The 25,128-nt window shown below is 42.1% G+C and overlaps 1 protein-coding gene across 5 annotated transcripts; it reads left to right on the forward strand.

The window, feature by feature from the left end:
- Nucleotides 1-3,572: 3,572 nt before the first annotated feature.
- ADNP2 (ADNP homeobox 2) lies at nt 3,573-24,514 on the forward strand. Of its 5 annotated transcripts, none has more exons than XM_075585556.1 (4): nt 3,573-4,120; nt 12,342-12,462; nt 18,946-19,035; nt 21,532-24,514. In XM_075585556.1, exons 2-4 carry the CDS (start codon nt 12,355-12,357, stop codon nt 24,280-24,282), a joined length of 2,949 nt encoding a protein of 982 aa, XP_075441671.1. In that variant the 5' UTR covers nt 3,573-4,120; nt 12,342-12,354; the 3' UTR covers nt 24,283-24,514. The 5 variants fall into 5 exon arrangements, with proteins under 5 accessions (XP_075441671.1, XP_075441674.1, XP_075441673.1 ...); XM_075585555.1 differs by having other exon boundaries at nt 3,574-3,943; XM_075585557.1 differs by lacking the exon at nt 3,573-4,120 and adding an exon at nt 4,942-5,529.
- The last annotated feature ends 614 nt before the right edge of the window (nt 24,515-25,128 follow it).

Genomic DNA, 25,128 nt, shown 5'->3' on the forward strand with positions numbered 1-25,128 from the left:
CCTGCACCTAGAAGATTCTAGTTCTTGACCCCCAGAACCCCAGTAAGTGTGCTTTTCGTCTGTATTTTTTGTATCATAGCGTGTAAGCGATTTGTGTGAATAAACTACAATTTATTTCATTCACTTGTTTTGCTCAATTGATGATCCCGGTTAAACAGGTGTACAATAAATCTGGTCTCCCGTGACAGTGTTACCTATCCCTAGTTCACTGACCGTGGATTGCACTTAGAAGGGAGGAAAAACAACTGTGTTAAATCTTACCAAGTGAGTTGCAATTCTTGATTTATAGAATGTTAAACTAGAGTTTGCTATCCATAATTGTCTCCTGGATATCGAAGGGTAATATTGATGGGCCCATGTAGAGAATAATTTTAAAGTGAACAATGTAGGACATCAGTTCTAGTTAAATGAATAATCATGAGTCCAGCTTTGTAAGTCATCACTTCACCCCAAGGAGGTTACTTTATTTGCTATTTGTTGATTAAACGATATTGGCGCCCAAAGTCTTTCAGCAAGGATAATAGAATTGTATGTACTCTATGTTGTGACAAACGGCTCCCTTTATGTAGTGCTGCTGTTTGTCCAGGCTTTTCGCGACATGTTGTTCTAGGGTTTAATTTGTAGAAAAGGGAGACAAACACGTGTATACACACAAGGAGCACTCAGCCCTCAACCCTTAGCAGTTTATTTTTCAATTAGTGACACTAAACATTTTAAGCGCCGTCACTATAAGAAACAAAAGAAATCATAAAAACAAACATAGACTCCTGTCAGGAGTCTCACATACATATCCCTATCTGCTATGTTGGCTGGGTAAGTCAGTTACCAACTTTAAATAACCCACATCGATAACATTGAGTCCTTAACTGTCAGGTGGGGACAGCGTCCCAATAGATCCTCAGATGCTGCAACACGTGGGGGGGGGGGGGTCTACCCCGAACTGGATCCTGGAGAGCAGTGTCCTCCCAGCCTCCAGGCTCTAAGAGAGAGACTGAAGCAGCCAACCTAACTGCAATATATTCCTCTTCCTCAATTAGGAGAGCAGGTGAGTGAAAACCAGAACCACTGTAAACTCTGGCCTGGAGTTTCCATTCCACAGTTTCAGCAAATGTGAAACGGATCATTTTTTCCCTTTTTTGCACTTTGTGCCTTAAATTGGACAGACAGCTGCCTAATATTCTGGGACTATGTCGCAATGTATATCTTTATTTGTACAGTGCCAACCATGTACAAAGCACTTTTACAGGCGTTGTATACGTTATATAATGAGAATAAGCGCTTCAGACGTAAAAGTAAACATTAGGAAAAGGAGAGCTGAAGAGCTTACAATCTAAGTGGGGAGAACTTAGACAGTAGGTTGGTGTTATGGTAAGTATGTCTGCAAGGGGTCATGGTAAATACATGTGGAATGTATAGTGCTACCCAAATGCGTCATTAAAGATGTGCGTCTTAAGAGGGGCCTTAAAAGTAGAGAACACAAGAGATGCATGATTGTCGGATATTGAGGGAAAGGGCATTCCAGAGGGGTGGTAGTGAATGAGAAAGGGTTAAGGCGGGAGAGGGCTTTAGATACATAAGGGGTAGAGAGAAGACATCCTTTAGTAGAACGCAAGAGGCGACCAGGTGTATAGTGAAAAATTGGGGCTTAGATATAAGGGACAAAAGAGTGCAAAGCTTTAAAAGAGTGAAAGAGGAGACTTTTGTAAGTAATATGGGATGTAATAGGAAGCCAGGAGAGGGATTTCAGCAGATTTAGGAGAGTGAAGTGATTCTAGCAGCAGCGTTCAGAATAGATTGAAGGATAGATTGAAGGGGAGACAGGTGAGAGGCAGGAAGGTCGGATAGTAGAAGGTTACAATAGTCAAGATGGGTGAAAGAGTATTGATTCCTTATCTTAGTTAGGATCTCTGTATCAACCAGTGCACATCACGGACAGTTTGCATTCAGTTAGGACTGGCACGTACATATTTTGTCTTAACCAATATGGTGGTCTAATTTATAGGCTCACAATAGAAATCCAACTTTCTCTGATAGTTCAAAAGGCCACTGATGTGATCTTTATAAAAGAAGCATCATAACCCAGAAATATCTGCACAATTTAATTGATAAAGATAAGAGATTTAATTCTAAAGAACAAAGCAGTTTAATCCATCTGAACCAGAAAATGACATTGGAAGTTGGTAAACGTCATAGAGTTAGATCGAGTAGCTTTTGGGTTTATTTGCAATTTCACTTAGAACTAGGACAAGACTTAAAACTTTTTGCTGTGCAAAGTTATACCTGCAGAAACCTCTTGTACAAAAATCAAACTTCACCAAAACTCTGTTTAACCTGTGATTTGTTAACCCTGCTACTATAAAAAGACTTATGAAAAGATGCATTAGTGTGTCTGCAATTCACTTCTTCCAAAATACTGTTGATGTCACATTTAAAAGGCAATGTGTTGAAAGAAATCTCATAGTTCAAAGTTGTAAATGTGTGTCAGCAACCAATAATTAAAATTGGAATCAATATATAATTTCCAATACTAGTATATATCAAACATGACAAAAAAAAACTATTTTGGCTACAGATCTATCATTGGGAGCAGAGCTGTTATGTCTGCACCCCTTGCACTTGAACACAGAGAGAATCCGAGGGAAAGCAATGACCCCCCCCCATCCCCCATGAGGATATTAATTGCAAAAGGATGAATGATTAGAGGTTTCCATCAGAGAATCACAAGTAAAGTAGCAGACATTTAGATTGTATTTCTGCCACTTCTGTGTTTGTACTCACAAATTGCAAAATGTAACTTTCCATTTATCATGGAAGATGAGATCTGGGATTGTGGCATTGCCATGTATGATATGATGACAGTGAACAGGTGATGTTTTGGGACCAACCTCTTTACTAAGAGTGAATGATCTGCAATTGGTTGTTTGACGTTTAACCACAGATGTTGCGTAACTTAGTTTTATAAATAAGTTATCTATACATTGATTTGTATTTGGTGGAGTTTTGGTTGGTATTTTGGGTGCACTGTAACTCAATAGCCATCTTTATGTTGAGTTGTCCCAACATCCTGGCATAGTCTATTCCATCCACATTAATACATCAAACCATTGATGCAATGTAGAGGAGCCATTAAATAGGGACCACTCTTTATTGAGTTTCCAATGGATATTGCATAGATTAGAATCAATGTATCCATATATTTGTGCATGCATTGACAGCAGCTACTTATTGGACAGTTTACTGGAGTAGTCATTATTATTGCAAATAAATTAGCATTAATTTACCATATATTGTATTTTCTCCACAATCTCTCAATGGCTAATTACCATTGGTTTGTGTCATGTGGCACAGAACCAAAGTGCTACCCTTCCATCGGAAAACAACAAGTGCACCATGGTATTTTTCTATTGGCTGCATGGCAATGGGCGGGGACTTTGAAGACCACGCCCACACAGTCTAGATGCAAATAAAATATGGGGCGGGGCTTTTGTGTGAACCACGTGACTAAGTCGCGTCACAGTGATGCCCCACTTACTCCACCTTCTTCTGACGTCACCTGAAATCATCAAGTCTCGCGAGAGCTCCTGTGCATTGTTCAGACCCTGCAAATTGGGCACAATAATTAGGGGGTGCAGGGGCACCACTTAGGGGAGCAGTTTGGAGTACAAGGGACCCCCAAATTGACTGACCCCTTGCTGGTCCTGTGCATTACACCTCAAGGTGCTGGATATAGAGGCACCCCCTAAAAACCAATGAGGTCAAGGCGTGGCCCGATTGGACACTTACTCAGTGCATGTAAATTCTAGGGTTTCTGACGTCACTTCCTGTCTGTATACTCGGCCGCCATTTTCTGGCGGTGACTGAGCGAGGGGAAGGAGCATCGGTGGCGGGACCGAGCAGGAGAGGAGCGGGCACCCACAGATATAGATACACCCACCCACACGGGGTAGGTGCATGGTCAATACATATAATATACCTGCGCGTGTATATACACAGAGAGAGAGGGGGAGGAGGGACTCGCATCCTCACCCAGCAGGAGGAAGTAAAAGCGGCTGCAGCAGGAGGCGGATCGGAGCCCAGTGATAGTTATAAGAGGAGCAGCTCCCTCTCACAGCGCTGCCGGGTAAGTACAGCGGGTCCCCAAGGCACATGCAACCCCAAGCTGGCACCCACGTGTGTCGTCTCTGCAGGGGCAGTGTGTATGATTATCACAGTGATGTCACAATAAAGCCTACGTGTGCGGGTATACTGCACTACAACATTACAAAGTAGTGTTTGTATAGGTTTCGGTAGGGAACACAATGTGCCTTGTAAGTTAGAGTGCACATTTTATGTATACACATGAACACACACCACATCACCCCCTCCCAAACATTGTACAACACTACTTTGTAATGCACGTAGAGAGAGGTGTGGGTGTGTATATATACATACACACGCATGCGTCTTATTACATGTGCATATGCAGAGATTGCGTAATCTCGCACGGATCCAGTTGCTTGGCAGTGAAGATGTTAACGCGGGCGGTGTGTTCTGTGTGTGCGGTGCGAAGCGCACCTCCTGTCTGCCCTCGTGCAGAATGGAATCCTGGTCTCGCATTCTATGAGCAGCCCGGGCAGTGACCTCACACTGGGGGTGGGGAGACACTGCGCTGCTCTGGCGGCGCTTTTTACTGTGGTGTCCTGCAGGTTCCTCTCCCAGGCAGGAGGAGTTGGATTATTATCTCTTGACTTTGCCCTGCAGAGGAAGAGTGTTTATTGGCTTTTGTGGCCCTTGTTTATCTGTTGCCTTCCTGTCCCTGTTTATCAAGTGTGTGTCCTGGTTGTTATCCTAATGTAAACAAAAGTGAGAGGGGTCGTTCTTCCCATAGGGAAGTGATATTGTAATGTGACGGGGGGGGGGGGGGGGGGGGGAGGAGTTGGGGGGGATCCATATTTATTTTTTAAAAAAATTAATTCTGAATTAGCACATCACAAACTAGAAAAACTTAGCGTATTTATAGCCTCCTGGATTAAATTATATTGAGTGCACACTCGGTGGCGTGCGGCTGCCAATATAATCTTGGACCTCTAACCTCCAAAAAGCACACCAGCATATCCAATTGACGTTACAATACCTACAGCTTAATGTGCTTGTTTTTGGTACATCTAAAGTACTATGCAAGCTCATAGGTATTTGGTATAAATTTTGTATCGCTTGTTTCCAACACTAATATTATGTGTCTACTTTGCATTCCACCTCCTGTGTATCTGGACCAGTTAGTGAAGAGTGGGATGCAAAACAAAAGGCAGAAGATAAGGCAACTCCATAGTCCTGTTACCACAGGGTAATAGCAACGGGCAAATAGCTGGACGCGGTTTCAGACTTGCTCCGGCAGCCAACAGGAAGCTGCGATATCATCAGGAGATGACGTTGCAACTTTCTATTTGTGACCCTGTGCTCATATTTGTAGTTTTGTGTCGAACAAAAAAACTACAGGTATCTTGGACATCAAATGAGCATGGATCGGCTCGGGTAGAGCCCTGAGTTCAGGTAAGGTGTATGATTTATTTTTTTGTTTGTTTAATATGTCGGTTTTGGGCTGGATTTCTGCTAGAACCCCTTTAGTGCTAGATGGCCCTGCCACCTTAGTGGACACAATACTCTCTGGCACTTACTCGTCATGTGATGTCATGATCTCGGACTTATTCCAGTGGGCCACCCTGAATTGCGTGGAAGTTCTCTTCCACGGAGTGTGCAGTATTGGTGTGATGTACCCTTTGAAAACAAGCATAATGTCGTGACGTACAGGGTATGTCATAAAGGCCACTGCTGTGCTGGCCCTCATGCGGTACATCTAAAGGACACAAAGCGTTAATGCATTAACCTTAGTGCTGCTTTTCAGTCTGGTTCTAAATGAGACTGCACATTTTGAAGTATGAGATGATTGTGTCAACATGGCTGCTAAGTCCCTCCCACTCTGACATCACCCATCTGAGTCAAGTATGAATGGAAAACAAATCTGTGTTGCCTGGTGGGGTGCATAAACAGCAGCAGTTGCCATGTGCACACTACTGATGGCTTTGGGCCTTTTTAAAGCAACTGTCTGTTTCCTTTTTTTTTTTTTTTTCTCCACTTTTAAAGTTTTTCACCGAGTGTGTGAAATATATTATGTGCCTGGAAGGTTAAGGTGAAGCTTTCTGCAGAGCCCACTGCAGTCTAAAGGTTACCATGGTAATTTCAGAAGCTAGCGATCAGGACAATCATGTTTTTACAACTCTAGAAGAAAAACCCTGAGCTGGACATGCTCACTGGCAAAGTGCAAACATTGAGTTAAAGGAGCAGTTCCCTCTACTTGTTTTTTTTTTTTTAATCTTGACCATAGCCTTTCTTTACTTGGGTGGAAAATTATTTTCAGCTCCAGCAACCCTTGTTCCTGGGAAGGTGCCACGGCATCGCTTCCATTAGGGGAAACAAAAAGGCGATTTTATACCTGCTTTTACGCAGGCCAATAGGGAGCCGCACTGTTGTGCTTCGCTACTTCCTATTGGTCCATGTGCCTTTGGGAATTTATATATGCACAGGCATCACCATTTCATCTTGGAAACCACGTCTGACATTAACATGGTTCCGCTGCTTCCCACCCATGTTAATAGTAAAAAAAGAAAAGGGAGGTCTAGGCTACTTCAAACTCCTGTAGACTTCGGTGGTTCTTTGCTGCTTTAAAATGAGCAGTAACATAATGTAATAAACTAGGGCAAAACAGAAAGTGAGGCTGGCAATTTGCTTGAACCTTTTGCATGATGGAAGGGCTGTGATACCAGGGTGCGACAGCCCTTGCAGCACATCACGATCACATGACCGCTCCCGATGACGACTGGGATTTGCTTGTGTTCCTCTTGTGGCCAGATCGCAGTCTCCGCTAGAAGGACAAGCTTCACAGCTGTTACATAACCACTCTTAGCTCTTGCTCATTTGGGGACGTTTGTCATGCAAGTGTTTCCTCTGCCCTGTTATCAGGGAGGCAGTAAACTCTCATCAAACGCTGAAATTAGACAAAAGGGAATAGACGGAACAAATCCAATACCTTCTGTCACGGGAGACAAGTACTTTTAACACCTTTAACCTTCCGGGATCAATTCACTAGGCAGAACAAGGTAGGGAAATAAAATGAGGTTTTGTCCTGGTGAGACCAGCAGCGACACAGTGATATGTACAAGAAATACACACTTGGGTGGGGGGAGAAGAGGAGAGAGTCTCTAACCTCACTAGGTGCGGGGCATCTGCTTCAGAAAGCTTACCCTGTCTCCTCCATGTCCAGGAACTCCACGGTACCCCTTTTCAGGAAAGGTACTTGGCTATACCTGCTAACCGCGAGCAAGGCAAAGGCTGGAACTTGGCCGCAATCTGAGAACTTGTCCTCAGCTAGGCCAGGCTTCTCCGGCAACTGTGACGAGGTCTTTGCTGTTCTGGGCAAAGCACTTTTGAAAATCCCGTCAGCACTTCATCGGACGAAGCGCAAGATTGTCTGGTTCTCTGATTGGTCAGTCCCCTTACATAGACCTCACTGTTCTATGGTCCACATGGAGAAGGGGCTGGCAACCAATCAGAACAGATCGTTTCTGTACCAGCCAATCGGAGCTGAGGGCTCATCTCATGAATACATATTGTTTCCTCTAACCTGGGCACGGGAATGCAACTATTAAACTAAGCATGGTGGTTGGGAAATATTGCGGGAACATGCATACGCATACCCGCAGACCAGATGCGACCTTGTGCACATGTTTCAAGCACATTTCCACCCAAATATCCCCCTTTGAACTCCCAGGTGTACAACAGGAGAGGTTTACACACGTGTCCTCGGCTTATGGTGCTTCTAAGCTATCGGGGACCCACTGTTTTCAGGGGTAACCAGTCGGGCTTCACCTTTTATTATGAAGACTGGCTACCCCGTACCGTCACATCTTCTATGTCTCGACAAATTGCAAAATACCTTTAAAAATTACTTGTAGATGTCAGACATGAATGAGCGGTTAAGTCTGGTGATTGAAACCGAAACGTTGTTCGCCCTTTGAGTGCTCAGGGTGTTTGTGCCCCTGAATGTTAAGGAAATGTTGGTCTATTTGGTGCTAGCAATGTTCCAACTACAATAACGATATATATTAAAATCATACATTGTTCAGCAGAACCTGTAGACTATAACTCTACCCACGGTGTAACGTTTTCTCACATTACAAACATTTCAGTCCAAATGATTTTTTTTTTTTTTTTTTTTAATAGTCAATGTAACTTTTTTTTGTGTGTGTTTTTTTTTTTTTTTTTTAATCTTTCATAAATCCTTAATTTGACACATTTACACTATCTGTATAGCATTGTTCCCAGCCTTTAAATCTACCAGGACATCTTGGCATATTATTTGTAAAGTGCTTCAGCAATATAACAGTACTGGAAATGCACACATGGTAAAAATATAGCTTCCTGAATAAATCTGGGCATAAACATCATAAAATATTAATGCCTATAACATTTCGTAGAACCTTCCAATAGTCTCCTTCCCCAGCAGTTGGAGAAAACCTTAACCCATAAATATTGGGGTAATTTGTGGGTACACATTCCACTGAAGATTGAGGGGACCTCCCTATTCGAACTCCAGATGAGGATAACTCTCCAAACTAACCAGAACCGTCCCAATGTTACTACCACCCTGTCTGGGAAAACAAAAAGGAAATGACTGACCCAATATGTAATGGTTGATGCCCACCTTTTGAACCTTTTTTCTGCCTTAATAATGTACCAGGTGTACGTTCTGATTGTTTTTCTTGGAGTGGATCCTGTTTACTGTAAGTTTGTTTGGAGCAGAAGTGGAGCATCCTCCACTTCCATTCACGTGAGAGGCAGGGGTAAGCGGTCACGACCATGCCATTGTTACTGAATTAGACTCGATCCCAAAAGACTGGTGGCACTCAGTGTTGGACTAATGTCATCGTAAAGGTTTCAAAAGAAGGCATCCCTCTAACATCGCAGTATTTTAGAAGATCCTGTGGGGGGGTGGGGGGGGCGGCCCACTTTTATGGTGACTTGCATTGGGCAGCACAGCAGCGTGACTTTTAGGTCACTAACGGTTATGTCAGGCACCACTCAAGATTAAGCACTGTTTTAAGGGATACTGGATATGTAGTAATAGTTGTATAACCGTGGAAATATGATCTTAGTCATATTGTCATGATTGCAGCATGGCTTTTACTGTAATCGATTTTTAATAGTATTAAATACTGATCAGCAATTTTGGATGCAATGCGTCGTGTTTTTAATTGGGATTTTCAATTGAGCATAGCTTCAGCTGTTATGCAAATGCATAAATAACTCCTGTCAAACCTGGGAAATGGGTTGGTTTAGCTGGATGAGAACGGTTTCCTAGATACACCAACCTGCCAAACCACCAAGAAAGGGAGGGAGGGAAACACCTGCAGGGAGAGCCACAAAGGGCATCGGCCCCCACGCCTCCTTTTTACCCTGCCCCTCACCCCAAAATGGCCCCTTATAGCCATTGTCCTGTACCTCTTCCCTATAGGCTTTGGGGCCTCTGCTTCTAATTTAGCAGCACAAAATCCCCTGAGGAGGTTTTGGTAAAGATTCTGGGCTTTATACCCTGTCGTGTTGGTGATAATGGAACATGCCTCATATCCAAAGGTCAACAAGAAAAATATTCTTTGGTGGCTGCTACCAAACCATTAACAAAAATTATAGGCTAAAGCAGTAAAATTCCGGGCATTACTGAAATCCCTGCTCTCTGGTTAAAATTCCGGGCATTATCCAATCAGTAATGCCCGGAATTTTTGCAGCTTGCATTGTGTATATTTTCAATGTGTTTATTTCCAGCCAATCTGCTTTCAGAACAGCTGAGACAGGGCAGGGGATTGGCCAGGAAGTATCAGCCACGGGTTTACTCCTCCCCCTTCCTCAATAGAGGTGACTGAGCAGATTCAGTTGAATTCGGATGGGGGGGGGGGGGCTGCAAAGTAAGTGGCTGTGTTTATGGATGTAGCAGCTGCAGTGTGTGTGGTGTGCTATTGTATGTGTATAGAGCTCCAGTGTGTGTGTCAGCAGCAGTGTTTATGGGTGTAGAAACGTGTGTGTGTGGCAATAGTGTTCGGTGTGTTCTGTGTGTAGCAGCAGGTAGTGTGTGTGTGTGTATACACAGAGGGGGCGGCAGTGTGTGGATAAAGATAGCTTCAGTGTGTGTATATAGAGGTGGTTTCATGTATTTACCATTTTATTTTAATAAAAAATCTATATAACCAGTGTTCGACAAACCTATACATTTGCTCGCCCCGGGCGAGTGGATTTAACCCCCGGGCGAGTAAATATTGGCCCAAGCAGCACACGTTTGGTACTAGGTGGCGAGTAGATTTTTTGGTGATTTGTCAACCACTGTATATAACTATATAACATGTATTTATGAAAAAAGTCTACATTTTAGCCTATAATAGTAATAATCCCCTCAGAACAGGGCATTACTGGTTAATAATGCCCTGGCTGGGTTAAAATCCCTCGGCTTCGCCTCGGGCCTTCATCTCTACCAGCCAGGGCTATATTGGCCAGTAATGCCCTGTTCTTCGGGGATTATTACTTGAATAACATGGAAGAAAAATGCAGAAGGAGACACTTGAGTTGCTGGTTAAATTGTAGTGGAGGACTGAGAGGTTTTAAAATGGCTGCTCTTGGTTTGTTTGCAAACCAAGTATCTCTTGCATTAAGACCTTATTGGTGCAGTGTATTCAGTGAGGAGCTTGTATTGCTCAGGAAGTGTAGTTAAATGATTTATATACATGGTCAGGCTAGGTGGTTTGATATCATTACCGTGCACCTGATGCCAGTGTCGGTTTTTGAGGGTGCCTTGTCTCCAGTTTGATGGGGCGTAACACTTGCATTCAAGTTCAAACAAAATGCATGGTCTTATTCCGTATTGTTTTTACTTGTGTATAGAGTAGTGCAAGTTGTTTCTCATTGTGGGAATGAGGCATATTATAGCAGTTGTATTTCCTAGTGGTGAACTGTAGTTGAATCACAGTGGCAATAGTGATTTCAGATTGGCAGGGATGGGAAAATGTCACCTTTGCTGGTCCAGTGCAGGAAGCCATTTGTCCGCCACGGGGAGAGGAGTGGTGCAAGAAAGATAGCGGCTGCTGAAGCAGAGCTATGAAACACCTTCAATAAGTAGAGCGGTAATTGACAGCTCTGCTTCTAGAACCGTTCTGCAGCAGCTGCGTTCATTACTTCCACATTTCTCCCTACTTTCCCCAATATTATTTGTTTTTTGCCGAGCAGGTAGCTCATAATTTCCGCAAGTTATTATTTTCACCTGAGGTGCTACTGGCAAATGTTTGAAAATGATTTCATTGAAATTGAACACTAGGAGCAATACACTTGCAGGACTATGATAGACGGTCTTTTCCCCGGTACAATACAGGGGCAAGGTGCGTGTGCGTGTGTGTGTGTTAGTCTGAAAGTTCTCGATTTGTGAAGCAAGAAGTGATTCAGGCTATAAGAAGCCATCTAGTCTTTGTTGTCCTTTACTCGTGTCTCAGTTGCATCAGTTGCAGTCATGAGATAACTGGAAATATCACCCTACTTAATTTATGTATTAATTTAATTTTCTGTGCCCACAATTTCTCGTCATTTATTTATTTTAAATTCTGTAATGCTATTTTTAATGAGTTTTAATATACAGAACATCCTTTTGATTTCTACAGCAATGTTTCCAGCAGTTTGAGCTGCAAACTGTAACAATAAATAATGTTACCGTGGTAATATATGAATACATTGTAACTGCTGAGTTACAATGACCTGAAGGATTGATTGAAACTGAAAGGCAGCCATTTAGTGAACCCTGGGAAGCAGGATCTTTGCTGATCACAGAACGAATTGATCGACCGCTTTGATAATTGGTTTTCAATAAAGGTGATCAAATGCTGCGTGTATTAAAACAAACCAAAAAAATGCTTTTAAGTGCCACTTGGACTGCCTCTTTAAAAAGTAGGTCCAGCATTGTATGTTTCCTAACCCTTCTGTTACAGACTGAAATGTATCATTGGTCTGACACAATTAGCTGATCAAAGAAACTGGAGAAGGGGGGGAAATACAATTTTGTGACCCATAATAATGTACAATCATTTATTTTCAGGCAAAGTAAATGTACCCACTGGTCTTAATCAAACCTGCTTTTTGACCAAGTGGAATAGCCCATGCAACACACTTGTCAGTATGTAGCATGCTCATTCAAATTGTCCCTAGTAACCGTATTTTTTTTTTTATCTCTTTTTTTTTTTTTATTATTATTATTTTTTTTATTTGTATTCTTTCAGCACGACTGTCAAAATGTTTCAACCACCTGTTAATAATCTTGAAAAAATTAGGAAAGCGCGGAAAAGGGTGAAGCAAATCCTGTTGGATATTGGGCTAGAAAGCTGCAGGAACTTATTGGAGGTAAGACACTTTCTTTTCCTTTTTTGTGTGTGTGTGTGTGTGGTATGGTGTGCCGTTTTAAGATGATTACTATGCTAATTAATAAGAACCACTAAGCAAGCAAGGGAGCACCTAAATGGGCAGAATAACAGAAGCGAGCACCAGATATTGGTGGCAGTATATCTTCACATTTTGCATTGAGACTGAATAATCGGATGCTAATCCTTGCTGGTCTCTGCATAGTGCGCACACAGCTTCTTTCCACAGTCTGTTATACACTATATGGGGTACCGTTCTTTCTGGTTGTTGCCAGATAATTCTCATTGGCTGGATTTACACCCTGTTACTGTGTACCCCTTTTTATTGTAGTTAGGTGGTTGTGTTTCAGCCAATCGAAACGGCGTTTTTATGACCTCGGTGTTGCAAAGTAACTTCCTCTTCACTTGGTTGGTACACATCTGGGTTACACTCTTCCTCTTACAGAAAAACAGACAAGATGGCGTTTGAAGTCCTTTTTTGAGCGTCTTTGTTTCTAGCTGCCATGAATTTCTGCTTTATGTGGACAATATCAGCCGTTGCTGTTGGGTATTCTGTGCAATAGCTTGTACAAATTTGCTAATAAAGACCATTGAAATCATGTAGGCTGTCGTAAACAGATCTGCTGCTTGCTCTCTGTAAATTTCTTCTTCAATGAAAAGCCTCCTAACGTATTTCATTGATGCAAATCCCATATAAAGCACCTCTGCATGTGAAAGTGAGCAACTGTGGGTGTAAAATGTCAGTAAACCATACATGTATTGATCTGAAATAGGTCACCTCTTATCAAATCCATATGTATGGTTATATGTTTAAAAAACAAAAAAAACCATGCCAAGCAATGAGTTTTTGAGGCATGATAACATGTTTATGGCTCACTTCATATTCTTTGGTCTTCCTCCTTCCCTCCTACTTGCTGGAATAGGAAATTACTTAATTCGTAAAAAAAAACCTCCCCCCAAGTGAAACTTTAGTGGCACCTAGTAAATTCTCATAGGCATAAATCTCCTTCACGGAGACTGTAAGATGTGTGCAGAGGTACGAAATGGAGACCGTTTTTAAGATGAAATTAAAATAAAGCTTTATTGCCAGTTCCTTTAAACAATACAGCAACCAAAAATATACAATAAACACCTATCCCTGTGTAAGGACTAACTTACTTCCCCAGTCCCGCTCTGCAGGGCGGGGGGGAGGGTGAGAAATCCCCTCACCCACTTATCACCCCAAAGTCTCAGCTGTATCTTAGGCCTCAATTATACCTGAAACTGCAGAGCGATTCGGTGACGTCGACGGGCGACATGTGCACATGCAAAAGCGATTTGTAGCACTACTGCCGAGGAGACATGACCAGTTGGTTTGTTTAAGATGCACTGTGATTGGCCGTGCAAATCACGTGACTCGTCCTTGCCTGTGAAAAACAAAATCTCTTCATGACAGGAGCTTTGCAGTTCGTTGCGGCGCTGGTATGTGCGCTTTCATTGGATTTTATTGTTTTTAAGCTGTGCGGCGTCGCACTAAGCAGCGTCGCCAGCGATTTCTGGTATAACCACGGCCTTAACGCAGGTGGCCTTTCAGGTCAGTGGTGTTCGGGTAGTTGTCTGCTTGAGGGTCCAATCATAGAGGTCTGGACCCCTTTTGTATTCCTCTCAGAACCCAGCCCTCCTTTTCCTTCTGTCAGCTCCCTTGTGAGCTAAGGAATCTCTTTCCTGTTACTCAGACCAGGTTTTTTCTAACAGTCCTAATCAGCCAGGTGTGGTCTAGTTGATTGCCTGTGCAATTAACCAGCAAACTGCTGGTGTTAGAGGCAGTTTCTCTCCAACAATAAGTCCCTGTTACAGAGACGAAAATGTGTAAAGGAAGTTACGTAAGGGCGCGTCCTCGCTGGCTAATCTCACATACGCTCGCGCATGGGCAGAAGCAGCCAGCGCAGAAGGCGCATGCAGAGGCGGCCAAATTAAAGCACACCAGAGAAGAAATTTCAACATACTCAAAGCACAAAGGAAAGAAGAGTAGCTGCACAGAAATATTGGTTGAGGTTTGACAGGTGGTGTGTAATACATTGGAGGCACAAAAAAAAAAAGTTTTTTAAGCGATATTGATGAGTATGGGCAGGATGATATGTAACACAATACACAAAGCATGCAAAGAGAGAGAGGCAACTAAGAAAACATACGTCTGTGATTTTAACCATGCCCCTGTTCTGTCCTTAATTAACACTTGTCTTAGGAGGGACTTAACGGTAAGTGCTTTGACAACATTTTCGTATTTTGGTCTCCATAGCACATTTTATAGTGAAATAAATGTTTTAAAATAGGGTAGGTTTTACTGGCGCTGCGCTTTAACCCTGGCTGTACTGAAAAGCTGCAATATGGAGGGCATACATTTATCGGGCTATGCAAAGAGGGAGCCACTGTGAGGGCTTGTGTGCATATCATTACCCAGAATCCCTGGCTGCAGTGGAAGCAGTATATGCTAAGCAATGATGGGGAAAGACAGGAATGTTGACAAGTGGTATCTTTATTTGCTGAAGAAAGACAGGGAGACAAAATATCACATAGTGTACTCTATCCATTTCTATAAACATGTGGAACAGAATCTCATAATACGGAGGGTGACAACTCGTCAATCACACCCATGGAGTAAATTAGTAAAAACTTGGGCACTACACACGCCAACTCCATTTGCAAAAGCTGTATTCAAAACTCTACAGTACATTATCCCAGCAATAATAAAAAAAAACTATATAGTAGTGATGTACCGGGTCCTAAAAAAACAAAAAAACGGCCGGGTATGTTTTGTAGAACAGTGGCGGGGGAGAGGAGGAGGAGGACGGCCTCCTGCAGAGGATGACCACTTGCAGTTGAGCGAGAGGTCAGCAGCTGGTGGCGGCAGGAGAAGAGTATCATGAGTGGAGCAAGAGCGGCATAGGAGGGTGGTCGGGAAGGAGTGCGTTGTAGCAGCGGCAGACACCGGAAGTCGGAGAAGACTTCAGGGTCAGACCGATGGGATACGGCTGCTGTCCTCTCCCGCCGCTGGCTGCTGTGCTTTGCTGCAGGATGCCGTCCTCTCTCGCCGCTGGCTGCGGTGCTTTGCTGCAGGATGCCGTCCTCTCTCGCCACGGTGCTTTGCTGCAGGATGCTGCCCTTCTCTCCCGCTGCTGGCTGCAGGTACTTCTCTTCTGCTGCCCTGCTCCTGCCATTCTCCGTACTGTTCTCACGCTGTACTGGAGGAAGGGGGCTGATTGAGGAGGACCACCGAGGGAGCAGAGCAGGACGAAAATACCCGGCACCATGGTCCGGGTAATTTCCGGGTAGATTAAATATGGCCGGGTAATTTCTGGGTACCCGGTACATCACTACTATACAGACTAGGTAGAGATTCCCTGGCATAACGTTTCGTGGGCAGACTTCCCTTAATCAAACGTAGGTTTTTGCGAATTAAGTTGTTTTGAGTGTGCAATGTCAGATTTAAAAGAATTAAATTAGTTTAAAAGAAAGATCTGTTTTAGTAATATGTTGGTCTCGGCAATAGCTTTACAACATTGTGTATTTTAAAACCTCTACAGGTTATACATCGAGTTGTGCTAAACACCTTGGTTTTCATTCATCCGATGTTTCCTAGGTGCAATGTGCATTAAAATATGAAGGTGTTTTTTTTTTTATTATATATTTGTGGGTAAAAAAAAATAGGAAACACGGGTACACGAATTAAGCATCCAAAACGCCAAGGATATGCACTGATTGAAACCCACATTTTTAGCATGTCAAAAAATGAAACTTTTTAAATCCATTCAATTGCCAGCCGAGAACCGACAAGACTCCTAATATGGCTGCCTCCTGTCAGATATTGGGAGGCAGGGGGGATCTCTTTTACAAGGTAAAATGCTCAGATTATAGCTTTATGGTGGTTTACCTTTCAGGAAGTTTGCAGACTTACAATAGCCATGTCAAACTCAAATGATCTTAAGGACTGCATCTCATTACTCTGACAGCCACAATTATGGTTATTGTTCCAATTTTTTTTAAGAACATTGGTTATGGGCACATGTATCTGCTGGTTATAAAACTAGCAAAGAAGAAACCTTTTTATTAAATATCTTTTTATGGAGCTATTGTGTGCACTTGCTCCTTGATGGTCATAGCCATAACTAAAATAGTTACTGTTGCACCCACAGAGGCACTTGTACTCTTGCATCCGCACAGCCCTTTGCACCCACGCAGTTTATTCTACCCATACAATATTTATAGTTGCCTTCTAGTGAAGTTCAGCAGCTCATGTGAGGCCTGTGAGAGCTGGTTGGGTTCAAGCAGAGAGAGCTTGTCAGCCAGCTAGCAAGGGAAAGATAATCAGGGGCTCAAATGTGATTAGGTGATACAGGCCCTATGGCAGGAGCCTATAAGGTGGTCGGCGATTTGGCTCTGCAGCTGGTGCAAGGTTCATGCTTCGACCATTTTTGTTGCAAAGTTAAAGCCGGTCCAGTGTAGGAACACTTCATCGAGGAGATGCATTGCACTTACCCCACCGATGACTGCAACCTCTTGTGCATTGAAAGGTGTTAACCAGCTTGGAGTATTTCAGTCCAGCTCTCGGGGACCACTGTGCTCAAACTGCAAGCAGGGAAAAATTAAATACATGCATTTAATGGATAGACTGTTTCTTTCCATGGTATCCTGGCATGGGTTTTTCTAGAAGACGGCAGGTAGTCTGAAATACTAGACTTCAATCACTGTAGAAGGTTCCAACCAGAATGGCCAGTGATTGTGAGGATAGCTTTTCTCCAACATGCTTGGTACTGACTTCACCTAATTACTTTGTACAGTCTGCACAAAGAAAAAAAAAAAAAAAAAGATCAACCAGAGGCTGTTTGGGGTTGGCGAGATGAGCCAGGTCTGTCTGGAAAATGACTTTGTTTGAGCTGGCTAGGAATATTGTCGTCATTGCAACATATTGTTCTCCAGTTTTTCACCGGATTTCACTTTGAATTTCTAAATTATGAGCAGCCATCTCGCAGGGTATTTGGTTGCTCTGTCTTGACAAATATTGAATACTTGACTTAAATCTAGAAAAGAAACACAAAATGCAACTGACACTATCTTGAAAAGCATGACATGTTGGCTCTGAAAGATTGGGTACTTTTGGAGGCAGTGTATTCATAGGTTTGCATGGATAGTCAGCCAGGGCTGTCCGACACGCACAAAAGTGTATATTAATTGAAAATATGTGCAAAAAAAAATTGTCTCAATATGTATACATCTGTAAACAACATATATAATATAAAGAATAGTGCAGTATTAACTCAATAAGCACATCTTAAAACCAGAGTGAAAGGTGATAAGAATGTGATACACCAGTTTTAGGTGTGGGAAAATACAAGCTTCCCTATGGGAATCTGAGGGTCTGCTGCAATTTCAAAAAGGCATGTCAGGGCATCACCATCTAGTAAGCAGGAGAGAGAAAAGAAAGTGCAGGACCTCTCATAGTATAAACATACAAATGTTTTGGCATGTTAAGATGGTATGATACACGTACAAAAAAGCAGATGATATGAAGCATTAAGGTACAATAACCAGGATTATAGGTGGTACACGAAATCCCTCCTCCAGTCGGCTGATTCGACTGGACGTCCTGCCAGATGGTATAGGCTTTAATCTCCACAGCCCTCGTCCTTCGGTCCAACCGATAATGGACACCCGGTAAGTGTGGCGACCTCCGCCGTAAAGCGTTGTAGCAGGGGGGCCGTCCGCCTGGAGGAGTGGAGTACATTGCAGCTAATCCGTTCCATGACGTCACCCGCACTCAAAATATCGGCGTCCTCCGCTGTTTAGAATGCAGACAATTGCAGTCCCAGTTCAAAAGCAAGGAAAGGTGCACTGATGTGAGCGTGCCTGATCGGGCACTGATAATTTCATAAAGTCTCTGCGCACACCATATAATTACAAAGCATAGTGCTCAGTGAGCAGAACAGTACATTGATATGGCAGTACTAAGCACAAATCCAACGCGTTTGTGACCCTAGGTCACTTAATCAGGAAACCTAGCATCACGAAACGCGTTTTTATTTGTGCTTAGTACTGACATATCAATGTACTGCTACGACGCTGAACGGCAGAGGTCTTCGCACTTAATGGACACCCGCTATTGGAGGGCTGTGAAGATTAACGCCTATATTATCTGGAAGGGCGTCCAGTCGAATCAGCAGACGTGAGGGGTTTCGTGTACCACCTAGATAGAATCATGGTTATTATACCTTTTTAATGCTTCATATCTGCTTTTTTGTACGTGTATCATACCATCTTAACATGCCAATACATTTGTATGTTCTATACTATGAGAGGTCCTGCACTTTCTTTTCTCTCTCCTGCTTGCATGGATAGTATTGATTACATTCTGGAGGCATCGTGAAGCTTGCAACCTTTTCATCCGAATTCATAAAGTATCAAAATATATATTCTTTTGTTTGTTTTTTAGGAAATCAACAGTTATAATCCAGGAGACAAACATTATTCCAGTACATCATGGGAGGATGTCTCGCTTTGGGAAGCTTTTGGACGCAGAAATGTATGTCTAACACTAGTGATCGGCAATAGCGTAGAAGCAAAAGCATCTTGCACTACTCAGAATTTCTGTTTCAGTAGATGCACAGATGTTGCAGAATGAAATATTGTAACAAGGTTTTCAGTGACACGTTTTTTTTTCTTTTTCTGCAGAATAAATTCAAGTAAAGGCCTTCATTGGGGGAGGGGGGGGGCCTGTTAGTTTAGTGCAATTCGGTTAAACATTGGTTCTTAAGTAAAACATACATTTGTTTAATGTAAGGCACTCTAAAACATCTTAAATATGCTATAATGTAGTAATTTTACAAAGCCATATCTGATTCACGCTGCTTTGCCAGCAATTCTTTGACACAGTGCTAAAGAAACTCTGGCATTAACATTTTTTTTTTATTTCTTAACTTACTGATTACTAGAAAACATGCCTTTTTTATGTCTTCACAAAAAGTACTGAACACCAGGAATGTCTGTACAGATATTAGGTCTACTGAACCTGATCAATGCTGTTAGGAGCTTGCAACCTGACGGTTTCTTGTTTAAAAAGAAGAAAACTTGGACATTATTAAAACAGAGCATTTTTCATAGTCGTTTTAAAGTTGGGGGGGGAGGGGAAGTAATAGTACAGATCCTCCCTTGATGTCACTTCATTGTATTATTATCCAGGCCTTTAAAAATACCCACTTTCAGAAAGCAATGCATGTTTTTTTTTTTTTTTCCCTATAGACCAGGGCTCTTCAAATTCAAGCCCCCACTCCCCACCCCCCTTGGGCGCTTTACAGTGGCCCCTGGACTGTCTGCTCCTACTAAATGTCATTGTATTTGCCTTCACAACTTAGTGCAATTATTTCACATTGAAACTATTGTAAGCCATGGTAGTATAAATGTACATGGTACAGATGATATAAATGCTTGCACAATGTTGGGAGTATAATCCTTGGTAAGTCTTTATTGTCGTTTTGTACACAATTTTTAATGCTCTTGTGGCCCTTCAACTTTTTTTTCTTCTGATATTTGCCTTTTGGGAATTTGCTGAAGAACTGCTATTTAGACTTTTATTTTTGTAACACTAGACATACTCCACCATGTTAGCCATTTTACAGCCTTCAGCAGCTAGTTTTCTGAATAGGCACATCTGTTATAGGCCACCTAGTAATGTGGTAGATTAGGAAGAGATGTCCATATAGTTGAAACTTCTTATGTTTTTAATCATGTTAAATCATCATCCTATAGTTATATTAAACAAGGCAAACCCCATTTAAACATTAGCCAACTAATTAGGTGTCGTAAGGGGGGGTGGGGGAGGGAAACACCTTCCTGACTGCAATTACTGTAATCGGGTTTCTCCCTGCATCAATGCGCTTCCTATGTTTTAACTTAAGCACACTAGAAACGAGGAGTGTAGAGACTCCATGGATTTCATAAATGCAGATATTTATTGAAGCCAACGCAACGTTTCAGCTGTCGCCACAGCCTTGGTCCAGGAGTGGCATCAACTTAAGCACAACCTTTCCTTTTAAAATCTAGATTCTCTCCCCCCCCACACATTTTCTGTTATATGAAGGGATGATGACCCCATATCATTTTTACTGTCCAATGTTCCTTGGATTGATTTTGAATATATTTGTAAATATATCTCCTGTTGGAAGCCTCTTTTCCAATGTCAACAATTTGAGTAGTCTGCCCTCATAAGCTGTAGGCCTTACCAGATAAAGGAAGGATGAAAAGCAAAAAGCAACATCTAGGTAAAAGGCAAGAAAGCGGCGACATGAATTAATCAACTGAAGTTTCAGGTTGGAACAGAAAAGGAACTGACCTGCCCACCAGATTCATCAAGCGCTATTACGGGCTAACCCACTCGAATGGACAGTAACGCCCACTGAAGTTGTCAAGTAAAGGACAAGGCTTGATGAATCTGCGGATTGGTGGTAGAAGTGGGGAAACTAGGGTAGTTTTGACATTCCCTTTTCGCTTTATTTAATGTGGTAACTTAAGTAATCCTTTAATGTAAAGGATGCAACTTTTATTCTTCGCTGTGGTAAACACTTGGCATACTATTCAGAGCAGGCAACTTATTTTATGTTTTTGTTGCTGTGTGAATTGCAGGTGTATATCGGTCCTGATGTAATGTTGTATTGCACTGGTATTTTGCAAAGTAGGTTGTCCAAAGTCCTGCTATTTGGATTGAAGTGCAGCACTCTTTCTATTGATCTATATGCTTAGTGTTTTTGTTTTTATAAACCATTGCCGGAGAATCGCTGCGCTGTCGTTTTGACACTTCTGTTCTTTTTGTTTAGTTTTGCCTGCTAGTTTTCAACATGTTAAACTGCAGTGAACATTTTCTCTGGCTGGTATAAAAGCTATGTGTGGAGGTGGGACACTTCACTGGTAATAGGATACGTCTGTCTGACACCGTTGCGTGGAATGCTAGTAAAAGTTATGTTGTTTCTTTTCGTTGTTACTTTTTGTGTCCTAAGACTATCTCCCTTTTTGTTTTTCTTTGTAGGATTATAGAACAAAGCCATTCTGTTGTAGCCTGTGCAGCTTCTCGACCACGTTTCTTTCTTCGTTTAAGAATCATCTGCATCGTTACCACGAAGATGAGAAAGATCAAGAGCTCATGACTGCTTGTCCCGGCTGCTCTTTTGCTTCCCAGCCCAAAACTGTGCTGAAACACATGCGTATGTTTCACACCTCTGTGCGCAAAACTGTGAAGGAGGATCCAAATCTACCGAGGAATAACATCAAGTTTTCTTGCTTAAAATGTTCATTTACCGACACATTATACTATAGCATGAAAAAGCATGTTCTTACAACTCATTATGAAAATGTGGTCAGTTCATATTTTGGAGAAAAAACGGAGGAAGAAATGCAAAATACCCCTGGTTTCAAGACCCAACCCATGGATAAGTTCTACTGCAAAAAATGCAATTCCACAGCTTCTAGCCAGGATGCTTTGATATACCATATTTTGACTTCTGAAAAACACAGAGATCTAGAACAGAAGTTGAGGACGACTATTTCCGAATTCAGCAGACTGCAAGCTAGGAAAGTACAAGCAAGAACAGTGTTGTTACCCAAGTCCACAGAAGCAGTTCCAGCCCCAGTTCCAGCCTCAGTTCCAGCCTCTCAAGGCTTTAAGTTGGTATCATTTCCACAAAATGGTCCCACCCAAGCCTTGGTGGGGCCGTCCACTACCCTTATCCAGAATGTTGTACCGACAATGTCTGCTGTCTCAAATTCTCCTGCAAGTTCAATCCAAAACATTCCAGCTACAGTTGCTCCAACAGCTCAAGTTGGATTTGTAACTGCTTCCTTACCACAAAACCAGAGAATTAACCTTAAGACACCGCTTCCCCAATCTGTTTTTATGTCTAGGTTTCCTCTGAACCAGCCTGTTGGTACAGTTGTTCTTCCTGCACCTCAAACTGTTTTGGGGCCTACAGTCCTCCCTCTCAATCAACAGTTGCATGCAGGGCTGCTTCCTGTGAATCAATCCAGAGTAATCGCGTGTCCTCAGCCTATACAGCCCAATGTGGTTAATATGAATCAGGCCAGAATGTTTCCTGTAAATCAGTCCCTGAGGCCTGAGCATCTTCCTGCAAATCAACCTGGGGTACGTCAAAACACCTTCCTCTCGGCTCCCATATTCAGGCAGCTCATTCCGACAGGTAAACAAGTAAATGGAATACCGACATACACTCTTGCGCCAGTCTCTGTAAGCTTGCCTGTGACGCCATGTAGCGTTCCTGTTGCTAACCCAATGAAAATGCCAGTACAATTTTCACAGCCTGATAGCGTTGTACAGGTTTCACATTCTACAGCCAGTGCACCATCTCCCCTCGTTTTGCCCTTGACACAGAACATCTTACAACAGGCTTGTAATATTACTCTTGCTGCAAACCCATTGGACAAGGAGGCCAAACAATGGAAGACATGCCCAGTGTGCAATGAGCTATTCCCTTCAAATGTCTACCAAGTACACATGCAGATTGCACATATAAAAGGGGAGGTCACCCTCAGCAAATCCACAGATTCAACCACCTGCAATGAACCAACTGAGCCAATCAGTCTTGCTGCACACGCATCTTCCTTGAGAGTGCTGAAAGAAAAGTCCATCAGATGTGTCTCTTGCAAAATCTTTGCACCAGAGGAAGATGTTTTAAAACACCTACTGATGCATGGTATGGTTTGCTTGTACTGCAGATCTGTTTTCCATGAATTGAGAAACTTTGTCTATCATATGAGAATTATGCATTTGACCCAAAAGAAGGTACACATGGAGTTTATCAAGAAAGGCTTTCAGTTAGAAAGTGATGCTTCTGGTAATGTACTGTTTCCCAACTTTGACTTTAACTTTAAATTGTCCAAAGATGAGATTGGAAACCGGGAAATAAATCTAGCTGTAATTACTGGATTTAGTTCCCAGACCGCTTCAACCATCTACATTAAAATACAGCACAAAGCAACTGTTCCAAATGTTGTAGTTCTAAAGCAAGCATCAAAATGTCCCTTCTGCAATTGTAATTTATCAGAGACTGAGGTATATGAGACACATTTGAAAGACAGGCACCATATTATGCCTACTGTGCATACCATCTTAAAGACTCCCGCTTTTAAGTGCATCCATTGCTGTGGTGTCTACACAGGAAGTATGACTCTGTCTGCTATTGATGTGCATCTGCTCCGTTGTCGAAATGCACCGAAAGATATGAGGTCTGGATCAGAGGTTCTTACAGAAAACGATGAGGCAAAGGAACAGTTGCCAAATACGTGGGGTATGCATGATTATGCAAAACCACAACTACCTGGTTCTGCATCAGACATACAGGCTGCAGGAGATGAAATGGGGAGAAGCCAGCAGACTGTAACTTATGCTTTGGATAACGAATTGGTGTCAGTGCCTTACAAAAGAAGAAAGGTTGAGGGTAAACCAGACACTTCAGAGCCTCCTGTGGGGCAACACTCTCATCCTATCCTTGCTTTGGTTCCACAGCAATCCATAACTTCCCATGAAAATAAAAAAGAGTTCTTGACAGAGTATTTTCACAAAAGGCCCTATCCCAGCAGGAAGGAGGTAGAGTTGCTGTCTTCTATGTTGGATATGTGGAAGATTGATGTTGCATCATATTTTGGGAAGAGACGTCACCTGTGCCTGAGATATATCAAAAACCACAAACAGTGTGTGTTGCTTGGATTCCAGATGTCTGAACTTAAAAATCTGGTGCATAATTTGGACTTGCAAGAAGATTGCTAATTGCATTGTTTTTAGGGTACACTGTTAATTTAGTCTTCACATTCTTGTATATTTAGCAACAGCATAATTGTGTAGAACGGCATGTGGCTGTTTAGCATTTCTGTGATCTCTTATTTCCATCTGTGATAACTTTTTTATTTAAAAAAATAAATAAAATGACAATCTGTCAAAAGAATACCTTTTTAGTTAACACATGGCACAGTTAAAAATTAAAGCGGTTGGTTTTTGTTGGCTTATTCATTTTGCTTGTTTATTTTTCTCCATTGCAAATTTAGATTTATTTAAGTCTACAATTTCTTTTCTTTTTTTAGGCTAACATTTTTGTATAACCTGTTCCCTTGTCGGTTTTCCAAGTGGAAACATTTTTAACTGTTGATTTTTACATAAAGCTGCATTTTCTCCACCCGCCTCCCCATCTTGTACATACCGATTTTGTATATAATTTTATTTTTTACTTGGCCTTTTTTTAACTTGGCATTACTTTCAAAGTCCTCGTTCTTTGTAGTATCGCTAGTAAAATGGGTGTTGGTTGTACCAGAGGCTCTGAGGTGCACTCCTCATATGTAGAAAAGGTGATAAGTAAAATCAATCTTTTAATTGGTAAATTAAAAATAAGGCACATTTTTTTTTGTCATATTTGGGATTCTGCAGCGAGGTACTCTACCCCTTTTCCAGCTACTATCGATAGTATTTCATTTTGTGATGTTAGGAGTATCTTTTTTTTTTTTTTAAAGGGGGGGGGAAACTGAAGTTTGAGCAAAACCAAGGATTTTTTATTCTGTTGCCTATTAGAGTAGACCATATACACACTGGTTAAGTAGGACATGTAATACGTAGGAGGGAGGG

The sequence above is a fragment of the Ascaphus truei genome, chromosome 2 (genome assembly GCF_040206685.1).
Source record: "Ascaphus truei isolate aAscTru1 chromosome 2, aAscTru1.hap1, whole genome shotgun sequence".
NCBI lineage: Eukaryota > Metazoa > Chordata > Amphibia > Anura > Ascaphidae > Ascaphus > Ascaphus truei.